Raw genomic sequence first — 11,814 nt, 5'->3', positions numbered from 1 at the left:
GAAAAATGCAAGATGAAATGGTGGTTTAATTCTTTCTGAGAGAGAAAAAACCTAGAAGGTAGCTAATCACTATTTATTTTGGACATCCTTGGGAAAAAAATCACAGAGCTTCTGTCTTTCAATCAGTAATAAAAGCTTGCTTTTGTTCAGACAATTGCAGGAAGGTGAAATATTTTGAAAACCAAGATGTACCTATGGCATCTTGATTAAACATATGGAACACATAGTAAATGAAAAGCCAAGTGGAGTCCAAGTTGAGTAATCAAAACACCCAAGTTGAGAGGGGTTAACATGCAAGGATCAGCTCTGAACTTTGAAGTTCTCTAGTTTTCATTTTTCCTAATTAAGATGAGATTTAATAATCAAACCACTGTACAAACTATGTACTTAAACTCAAGGTTGTGTTTTTAATTTGGTTGGGAATTCTTAAGAGATTCCAAGAAATCAGCACCCATTGGGGGAAGTGTTCCTTAGCAAGATTGGTGCCCCTATACTTTTTATTTTTCATTATGTTTCCTTTCATGTGATTGCCTATCACATCCACTGCCATAATGAAGAGATTCTGTGTCAAAGCCCTAGAAATTTCTTAAATAACTTGCCTATGGGAATAGGCATAGCAGATGTTGAAATCACTAAGGAGATATATAAAATACCTGACAGAATAGTCTGTCACCACAGTAAACTATGACATAGGCCAACGAAACATTGGCAGTTATATACATTCTTAGTCCCAGCTAATGTTTATCGTTGGTTTGTCTCTACATAAAAATTTACTTCCAAAATTTGAGAACAAGATCTTATGCGACTAATTTGAAGCTGTTTGGTAGGAAATATTGAAAATTAAAATGGCTATTGTTTATGTGTGTGTTTTTAGTAAGATGAGATATGGCTTATATCTTAATAAGATGAGAGGTGAATGATCTTTCTGTCCATGCATGCATTCTCGTTCCTCTCAGCCTGCTTGAATGCCACTAGAAGTCTTCAATTAAACAAAGTTTCCCATTTTCTGGTTCGGATGAAACAATAAACTATATTTCATTGACAACCTCTACACTGCATTCATGCAGGCAGTGGAAAAGCAGCAAAAAGGGTTTGTGTTTGGAGGTAATAGTCTTCATGTCTCAGTTTACTAAACTGTGATCCTCAAAACTGACCTATAACCTTGAAAGTAAAAGCAGTTAGCTCTGCTCGGTCAGTTTGCAGTGAAAGCTTCATAATTTTATCTGTGATAACGGAATGAAAAGTTCAAATGTGAATGAACAATGGCTGTTTAGAAGTCTAGGTAACTTGAGCAATTTACCAAAAGCCTAACGTTTACAAAGAGGTCATTAAAAGGAACAATCTGGGTATACAAAACAATACTTATTTCAATGACATAATGAAAAATAGCATGTACTTGCAGTTTGATGCAAGAGACCTTCTCTGGGAGTTGGTTTGGCAAACATTTTTTTATCAAACCACTTTTAATATAAGCAAACCTTACTGTAAACTGGCATGCAGGGCTTTCCCTTTTTCTTCAATGGCATGTACACTATACAAGTACCGTATTCATTGTGTGTTAGGGTTTTGAATGGCATACTTACTTTGTTCATGTGGATCTGTTGCTGATACTGTTTTTGCTTCTCCAGAAATTGCTGATGCTGTTGCTGAATAACAAGTTGTGCCAAGGTGCTCTGAGGAAGCGGAGCGGATTGGGTCCGATTTAGTGGCCTGTGTCTAGGTAACTTATGTGCAACTCTTAAGCCAGGTGAGACTCTTTCTTTTGTTGCCAGTGGAGACTGAGGATGAAGAGGCACCCCTCCTACAAGCCAACAACATTCCAATATTCAAATATGCCCATCAATAACATTGAGGAGTCTTCTTAAGATGCTCCATTGAAAACCAAACCAAACATGAAGGAACATGTGGACTGGAGAAGCTTAGGAACTCAAGTGTGGGAGCCCTTGAATTATCACACTATAAGGAATGCTCTTCCATATGTCTTTTTTTAAAACAATGACAACAACAATCACAAATAAGAGTAATAACTAATGAAGTGACAGTCATACTTACATATTCTTAACCCATCCCCCTAATATATATATTTTTAATCAGCAGATACAAACTAATGGGCTTTGTAAATCATGGGGCCAGAAAATAAAAGAGCAGAACAGCTTTGACTTGAAAGCATAATCACAATGGACAATTTTTTTTTTCCTCCTTAGGGGAATTGGCAGTGAGGAAACAGTGGATGAACCAATAGCTAAGGAGGATCGGAGCACATGCAGAAGTGGAGGTGTATTGTGTAGGGTCCCTTACACAATACCATTGCTATGGGAGAGGGGTTAGCTAATTTCTTTTGCCCCGGGTAAAGTTTCCAGAGGGGCGCCATTGAGGCTTCCAGCCTGTGTGTGTAGGCAAATGTGCATGGGTGGGTGTGCCAAATTGGTTCTTTGACCCAGGTGAAATAAAGCCTAGTTTCACCCCTGCCTTACACCCATGGCAAGCAGCTGTATCAGCATGCACACACACATCAGGAAAAAATCACCGCAATATTACTATGTTTTATGTGACCCAAGTACTCGAAGTGTCTGAAGGGAGGGTGAGGTGAGGCAGAAGGGCGAAAAATATATATGCACGCCTTTGTACCATGATGTGAAAAGGATGGGAAGCTTCTCCCATATTTGATCTTGCCAGGATAGCGGCGGTGTGTTGCCACACACATATGCGTAATATTAGGGCTGATATATGTCTGGGATTTGTCCGTTGGAAATAGCGTTTGGGCGGAATTCCTAAAATCACTAAAACGTCTGGGGAAACCCGGACGTATGGCAACCCACACGTGATTTTTGTGCGCCCTGCTCTGACAGGGCTGGTTTTGCCAACCTCTAGATATGCCTTTGTGCAGAAGAGTCAATCTCCAATTCCTGGCATTTCCAGTTAAAGGGACCAAGTAACCAGACCTTTGGCTGAGACCTTGAAAGGCTGCTGTGGGTCAGATTTGACTAATTGGACTAGATGGACAAGTAGTCTGGCTTTGGTCTAAAGGAGCTCCTTATATTCCTTTATAACATGTTCATTCTCAAAAAGGAAGAATCTGCCCAGAAATAGTCACTGCTAATTACCTGGAGCCAGGAGTTTCTGCTGCCTCATTTGTTCCTTCAGTAATAAATGCTGGAGGAGAGCTTGGTGGCTACTGTTAGGCTTTCCTTCTAGGACAATTGGCTGAGGGGCAGAAGGTGAAGAGATGCTTCCTCTGTACTGTCCTGGCAAAACTACTCCTTGCCTGATTGTCTGGGTCTCACACTTCTGTTTTTCTTTGAATGGCGCTGATGCCTGTATCAATGAAAATGATAGTTAAACAAACAAAAAAAGTCCAGAGAATAAAGGCTGATGAACCAGTATCAAATTAGTTGAGAGTAACTCACTATTTCCACAGCACAAACTAAGGTTGGAGGTCAGCTGAGACCCTGGTCTCCAGGAAACATTTAAGAAGTGATGTGCCTATGAGGCAGGGCATGATTTGGAATGATTTGGGTAAGGGTTGCTTAACCCTCCTTGCAAGCTGCCATTTCTCTTTTGTGTTCTTCTCTTGTAACAGCCACTTATCTCCCTGGTGGACAACCATGTCTGAAAAGCTCAGCTTAGAGGAAAGCAGTGGGAGGAGAAACATGAAGGAGAACAGGGAGACCTATTGGTCTGTTGTGTCCTTGAGGATATAGTTTGGAGTATAACATGGAAGTAGCCAACATGGTTGCTCCCAGATGTTGTTGGGCTAAAACTCCCATCATCCTTGCCCATTGGTCTTGCTGGCTGGACTTAATGGGAGCTGGAATCCAACCGCATCATGTTGAATATTCCAGGTGTGACAGAATGAAAACTTTGTATGGATTTTTAAAGAATGCATGAACAGCCCACACTTAAATGACACACTTTTAAATATACATTTATCAATTTATGAATTTGCTATTTCTAGAGTGTGTGTGTGTGTGTGTGTGTGTGTGTGTGTGATTGGTGGTATAAATAAATGTATAATCCAACTGGAAGTTGCATTCCAATCCGTAAGCCAGTTCGGAAGCATCAGGTTGAGTTGGTCTGCTGAGAAAAAAGTGAACTTCTCTATCCCTACTCACCACAGTGAGGAATACTTTCACCAGACAATCTGTGTGTCTGCCCAGTCTGCTGTCTAACTCTTGATGGATCCCTGTTCTTTCTTATGCTTCTTTGTCTTTAAACTGGACTTGGACCAGACAGTCCTTCAAGCAGAAGACTGACCTCTCACAGCCCTTCAAAAAGAGGGTTGCCATCAGTAAAGACAAAGGACCTCCCTATCTGGTACAAAATTTAACAGTAGCATTGCCTAGAACCAGTCCAACACTGTCTTCAAATAACATCCTGAGAGAATGTTATGCAATCTAAAAGAACTGATATACCTTGAGTGATCCATAGCCAAAGCCAATGAAAATACCCCCTAAATCGATTACTTACACTGAGTTGTGGTTGCACGGCTGGAAGTCCCAAAGTGATGTTGGGCAAAGAAGGGGATGTGTAGAGACTCAAAAGGTTCATTGATTCTTCACTGATGCAAATGCGTTGTGGTGGAACCAAATGCTGTGGGGTGGGGTTAAAAAGAAAGAAGGTCACATGTTGACTAGCCAAGTTTATTTCCACAATTGTGCCATGGAAGCAAAAGGAAAGTATTTCTCCTTTGTGTTAGTCACGTATCCTTTATAGTCATGCACCGTCAACTAACGTATCCTGCTAAAGCTCTAATAGTAGAGGAAATTGCCCAAGTTAGTGACTATTGTCGCCTGCTCTTGGAGCAAGTGCCATAGTTGTGAATCTTTCAGCTTCACTGGATGTCTGTGGATTCTAGTGAGGTTTTTGCATTGGCCCTGCCCACTACTACCACGTGGCCCCCAGAAGATTAGCCACAAATGAGAATAGCCCCTGAGCTTAAAAAGTACCCTTTCCCTCTGCTTTAAAGTTACTGCAGGCCTCCAGGAATCATACAAATGGCTCTCCAGTTTCTCCAGTACTCTGAACGTTTCACTTATTTCAGAGGCTGCTAAGAACTAGAAAATTAACATTTTCGTATTAAAAATGTCTTTCACTGTTTATTAACCATTTCATAAAATGTATGGGTATGTGTGGCATTGTGAGAGATCATATCCTTGCATTGATAGTAGTTTAAAAAGAACAGCAGGTTCACTTTTAGCCTTTTCTTCTCTGATGTTCACATTCTTCAACATGTGGTCTGCTATCGTTACTTAAATTACTTCTCTTTTTTCTTGTTGTTTAACTCCTGCCTCCCTCCCAGACCCTTTGCACAATAAGAGCTACAAAAGGTCTTATTAGACTTCGGAACTCTGGCATGATATAGTCCTCAAGGGAACAACATCCTTGAAAAAGAATACCCTCTGTAACAGTATGACACAGTGACTGCTTTCTTCCCAAACAAAAAGCATATGGGACTCCAATAATAGACCACCTCCACGAGGGATCCTGTGCACCGAGGCTTTGACCAAAATAAATATAATAACTTGTCAAGCATGTTGTGGGGAGCTGTAGATTTTCCTCTGGACAAACCTGGGATATCAATTAACGTTGGAAAATGCCTTGGGTTAATACAATGCAACCTCAGACTGTCACTAAAGAGCTGGGCAGCGTGAAAACACAGGATGTTATTCCAAAACATAACCTTCCCCATACAGTTTGTTTGGAGACTAAACCTATCGCTGACATAATAACAGAATAGTCTATATATGTCATCCCTTTCCTGCCCCAGCATTGTAGTAAACTGAATGAGAATCACGCAAAAATAAAGATTTGATATTTTTGTTACACAAAGAGCTGCTTTTTACATTTTCCTGATGTCCTGTTAACCTGGAATTGCCCTGAAAACATCCAACAACATTAAATGTTTTCAATCATGTTTGTGCGATTTTATTTTTTTTAAAAGAAGAAGCCTACTGTGAGATAGCTAGTTAAGGGCTTTGTATGGATGGTGAAAACTTCCAAGCTCCATTACGCCATCTACATATACTTGTTGCAACCAGTTAAGGGAAAAAATTGCTTGCTTTGGAGTTAACCTTGTGGAGAAACAAAGATGAATTAACATTGTAAAAAGGGTGGTATATAAGGATAGGCAGATCTATCAATTTCATTTTCTCTCATTTTTCTCGCCTTAAGTTCTCCAGATTTCCCCCTAAATTTATTCATTTATATTTTTTAAAGTCTTCATGAAAACTAATAAGCATCTTAGTGTGAATTTATCCTAAAATGCACATTTTTGCACACATTTTTGGATGTTATTTCCACCATTATATGCATCTGTATGCACACTTTACCCTAGCATGTGTAAATTTTTGAACATACGGTATTACTTGGCTGGAGAACTGCATTGCAAAATCTGGATATGTGTGGCTTTCAAATGATGGCTGTTTCAGTTTCTGACTGTTTCGAAAGACGGAATTCTAGATGCTCACCTTTAAATGCAAGCTGAATCCATTTCTGCCCCACCCCTAGTGACAAATTCTTCTCTTATGCTTTAGAACACTGTTCACCTCCAAATTTTAGGCCTACAGAACATGTAACATCTTTGTAATGCTGACAATGAGCAACTGAATATTAAAGGGTGCTTAAACCTATGTTTTAAAATGTGCTTATATTTTACTTGAATATTTACGTACATGTGTTTTGGTTAACACTTATTTAGTTATTATTTATTTGTAAATATATTTATATACTGTCAAAGCATAAAAATATATCAAAGCGGTCTGCAACATTAAAAAGATAAAAACCATACAATTAAAGCAGAAAAAGTTAAAAACAAGCATCATCAGGAAGGATGAATAATTTTTAATTGGCATTTGTTTAATTTCAGCCTGGTTCTTCCCCAATGCTCTTTCCTGTGCTCCTACACTGTCTTAATAGGATTGAGGCTTCCCCAGAAATACTCTTGTTGGTTTTGCCCAAGGACTGGTTCATCAGTATATGCAATCTTCTCCAAACTGCAATCCCTGGACTATAGCGCATGAAAGGCAAAACCTTCCTTGCTGCAATGCACAGTATTACTGATGTTGGAGCAGTTGCATTGTCAGTAAGGAATTCATTTCCTTTAAGGAAGCTAGGATTTAAATATAAGAAAGTAATGAAGTGAATTCTTCAAAGTATGGTCCCTTGGGTTCCACGATGGAAGAACAGTGGGATATGTATGTCCAGAAATTAAATCAATTTAGGGTGTACAATAAACGACAGCAGAGAAGATGCTCCAGTGAATCTTCATGCATCTGTAGACATCTCTGCCTAACGCAATTGCTTCTGTCTGTATCCTGACATTCTAGTCTAGTCTTACATAAAACAGAAACCCAAATTTGAAAGTATTGGGAACACAGAATCATATGGGTGAAAGTTATCCAAAACCAAGAGTAGAGGAAGCTTCTCCACTGCAGACAGATTTCCTTCAAGAAGTAGAGTGCAACAGGGACAGGGAGCAGAGCTAGCATCCCATCCTTACATTTTCATTTAATCTCCATAACACTCTCCCCATCTGCTGCTACTGTTCCTCTAAGCAGACTGTCTTTCCAGTTAGTGTAGTGTGCCACGTTGTTTAGGGTTCTTCACTGACTTTAGAAATCTTAATTGATTAATTTTATGAGTTTTACTTAACAGATTAAATCGGCTCATGAAAAAAACACCACAGGTGCTTTTTTGGGGAGGGGGGAAGGCGGCAGGGCAGATAAGGCAATCATGCTTTGTTTTAGATGATGCAAATGTCCCGATAGCCACTTATCTCAGGGCCAAATTAGGCATGACACCAAGATTGTATTAGACAGAGGAAAACCTTCATGCTGACTTTTCAGCCTGTTTAAGAATGTGATTGCAATGAGTAATATGTAAATGCGCTTTCAGAAAACATTTTTCTATTTAAAAAGGCTTCCAGATTGTATGGCAGGACATTTAAGAGCAAATTGCTACTTCAATGGTTACAGCAGAGTGGTTTTAAATGAGACAAAGGTGCTTTGCAGCAGGAAAGGGCCATAGCAAGGAGTGATCATTTACATTCCTGACTCATGTTCGTACTGGTAGAGGATTCTTCTATCACAGCATCATGCTGTTCCCCCATCATTACTTGCTGCCATGAAAACCAATTGGGGAAAAAACACATAAGCATAATAGGCTGTATGATAACAATTGCAAAATTATTTACTAGAAACGACTTCTCAAAACGGGACGTGGGTGGCACTGTGGGTTAAACCACAGAGCCTAGGACTTGCTTATCAGAAGGTCGGCGGTTCGAATGCCTGTGACAGGGTGAGCTCCTGTTGCTTGGTCCCTGCTCCTGCCAACCTAGCAGTTCAAAAGCACGTCAAAGTGCAAGTAGATAAATAGGTACCGCTCCGGCGGGAAGGTAAACGGCGTTTCCGTGGGCTGCTCTGGTTCGCCAGAAGCGGCTTAGTCATACTGGCCACATGACCCAAAGCTATACGCCGGCTCCCTCGGCCAATAAAGCGAGATGAGCGCCGCAACCCCAGAGTTGGCCACGACTGGACCTAATGGTCAGGGGTCCCTTTACCCTTTACCTTACTTCTCAAAACAGTGTTTCTGTGCACTGCTCTGGTTTCACCAGAAGCGGCTCAGTCATGCTGGCCACATGACCCAGAAAAACTGTCTGTGGAAGCAGACAAACGCTGGCTCCCTCGGCCTTTAAAGTGAGATGAGCGCCGCAACCCCAGAGTTGTTCGCAACTGGACTTAATTGTCAGGGGTCCCTTTACCTTTACTTCTCAAAAAATTAGATACAGCTTCTCATAGTGTCAAAATCAACATTGTGATTGTACTCTTCTAAGGAATACATAAGACAGAAAAATACAAGAGAAGGCGAAGAAATTAGAAATGCATGTATTATGGCACTGACAAAATAGGATTTGTATTTTGTACATTCTAGACTTGGTTGTCAACTGAATAAGCTACATTTTAATATATTATGTCACGATGCTGATTTTGACACTATAAGCTGTATCTAATTTTTGAGAAGTAGTTTTAGTAAATAACTTTGCAATTGTTATCTTACAGCCTATTACGTTTACGTGTTTTTTTCAACTGGATTTGCATAATATTGGCATTCTGGTGGTTTTGCCATGAAAACCAAGGCTGTGCACACCCAGTCAGATGTGAAAGCGACACTCTGTACAGAATGTCCCAACATTATACAACAACAAGTACATGTGTTGGGCTGGATCATGAGGTGGGGAGGACTCAATAGCATGGTGGTGTTTTTTTATTATAAATAAACCACTTAAACCTATTGTTAGAAATGTTTCTTCCGTGTCTGATGAAGAATTGATTTGATAGCTAACCTTTGTGAGCCAGCAGCCAGCGTACAACTTGAACATTCTTCATTGTTTGGTTACTCTTAAATAATCAAAAGAGCCCCAGCTCAAATCAATCATACTGTCCCTTGGAAAAATGTTTCGGCTCACAGGACCACATCACTAACCATCAAGTAACTAGATAGTGGCAATGGTACATCTCAGATGCAGGGTTACCACAACAATTTCAAATGTGGTTGTGGGTAAAGAAACTGGGGACATGTGAGCATCAAAACTATTCCCACTATCATGTGCTGTCTGCTTTCCTCACACACATTTGCCCTATTTCCATCTCACTGAAATTGCACTGAAGCCGATAACATCACCTGAGAGTTTCTCAGTAATAAATTATTGTCTGAGAACTGAAGTGTCTATGGTTAAAAATCCTGAGAAGTATGCTAACTATGCTGTTAACATCACTGGACCACTTTTCAAGTCATTTAGTGCAGTTTGATCTTATTTCTAGCACAACAAACTGCTGCTGCTACTGATCTAAATGTGCTGGCTGCTTTTTTAGCTATTGCTCATGGCAATGTATAGCTTTGAAACAACCAAGCATGAAAATGACACTTAAAAAACAGTACTGTGTAATACAAAGCAATGGCAAAGGAGGAGTGGTTTTGCACGTGTCCTATGACAGCATCATTTTTAGAAGCCTATTCTAAGCCCATCATATAGAGGATTTTAACAGGTTACATAAAACTTGTGCAGGGCTGGCCAATGTGATACCCTCCAGATGCTGTTGGGAGTCCAACTCGCATGAACCCCAGCTAGCACTATAGTCAATGCTCAGGGATGCTGAAAACTGTACTCCAGCAACATGGGGGGGGGCAGCATGTTGACTCCTCCTGGTCTAGTGAGAACGCTGATGAGGGAGTTCCCTAATTCTGACAGCATTGTGGGAAAGCCCTACTCCAGATGCAGCCACTGTGGTACCCTCCAGATGTTGTGGATTATTACTATCACCCCTGAGCATTGACCAGGCTGATTGAAGATGATGGGAGTTGTTGTCCAGAACATCTGGAGATCACTATGTTGGCTACCCTTGCTATACTCCCTTCTTCTGCTCAAAATGCTAGATCGCTGAGCAGAGTTTCCCCTGAAGACCTTAGTGTCCAAGATGGTTCATATGACACCGTAGCATTATTTTATTGCCTGACGCAAACTTTGTGAGCTGACAACATCGAAGTATGGATTAGCCACCCTGCTTTGAAACTCTACACAGTCTGAACTTCCTGGAATCCTGCACAGAGGATTATGAGTCAAACCCCCACATGTTTGCTATCAATGTAGTCTTTTAGGGAACGGGGTTGTTCTGGGCCAAATAAAAGCTACTTATCAGTGTGAAGAGGTCACACGCCTGCCCCTTGGATCAGAGTTCACACACACAATTAATTCATTATTAGGGAAAGTCACTGTTGGAGATTGAACTGGGCTTTTCAGTCTTCAGGGGTTACTGTCCTGGCAGTGACCTGAAGAAATTATCCCATTAGCCTTATATCTGACAAATTACTTTCCCTTATGTTCTTTTTTTAAAATCAGAAGATCCACACATAGTTTCCATGCAATTAATAGGATTAATGCAATGCAATACGGTACCACGTAATTACATGCTGATGTCATAATAAATGTGTTAAGTCTTTAAGGTGCCCAGATTTTGATGCAAGTTTGAAGCTGCAGATGGCAATCATTTCCTGCATGTTCAGTATTATTGATTAAAGTTATTAAGGTCGTTAAAAACCTCACGTAGTTATGCTATATTAATAGTGCAATACTATAACACTTCTTTTGAAGTAAACCTGCTGATCTTGGTAAGACTGGCTTCTGAGTAAAACTGCAAACTCTATGAACATGGATAGCTGCAAAAAAAGTATTCTGAATGCTCCATGTAAGAAGATCACAAGGAAGGTATATCAGTCAAGGCAACAGGCATACTATAAATAATATACAATACACATAATAGCTGCTTTTCCTGTTAGTAATAAATTAATATTAAAAAGTAGTAGTGGTGGTAGCAGCAGCAGAAGTAATAACAACAGAAGCTATAACATGCCAAGCCATCAAGCAGGCATTTTCTAAGTGAAAACGTCAAGGTATGTCCACCTATTATCAAGTCTGTGATGACCAATCTATGAGAGCTAGGAACCTACATTTTCTCATAATGAAATATTCTCCTTTCTAATAATTCTCTAAGAAGGTATGAAGCTCTGTGTATATATTTAAGACACCCACACTTTTGTGTGGTGCTCACACCTATTAAAACCTTTTAACCAACCTCTCATGTTCATATGTGGGGTGAAAAAAAGCATGGGACTTTGACAAAAGCGATGAAGAACCGGGGGGTGGGGGAAAACTGGGGGATAGAGCAAAACCTTCCTCTGAATTGTTTGTTTTAATGGAATTAAGCCAATATGGTACTCAATATGGTTCTCAGAAGGTTTAAAGATTGAAGTCTGTGTACT

General features: G+C 40.1%; 1 protein-coding gene across 5 annotated transcripts in view; it reads right to left on the bottom strand.

Annotated features, from left to right (window-relative positions):
* Window positions 1-11,814, bottom strand: part of HDAC9 (histone deacetylase 9) — a 497,559-nt gene that overhangs the window by 195,231 nt on the left and 290,514 nt on the right. For all 5 annotated transcript variants that reach the window (XM_080974605.1, XM_080974606.1, XM_080974608.1 and 2 more), the window contains 3 exons: window positions 4,468-4,590; window positions 3,105-3,315; window positions 1,584-1,801 (listed from right to left, as the gene is read on the bottom strand). In XM_080974605.1, the coding sequence (XP_080830731.1) occupies window positions 1,584-1,801; window positions 3,105-3,315; window positions 4,468-4,590 (552 nt within the window). The remainder of the gene's footprint in view (window positions 1-1,583; window positions 1,802-3,104; window positions 3,316-4,467; window positions 4,591-11,814) is intronic.

Source organism: Podarcis pityusensis (genome assembly GCF_964106645.2).
Source record: "Podarcis pityusensis genome assembly, chromosome: 12".
Lineage (NCBI taxonomy): Eukaryota > Metazoa > Chordata > Lepidosauria > Squamata > Lacertidae > Podarcis > Podarcis pityusensis.
The sequence above is the reverse complement of the archived record's forward strand: the minus strand, read 5'-3'. Positions and strand labels throughout refer to the sequence as shown.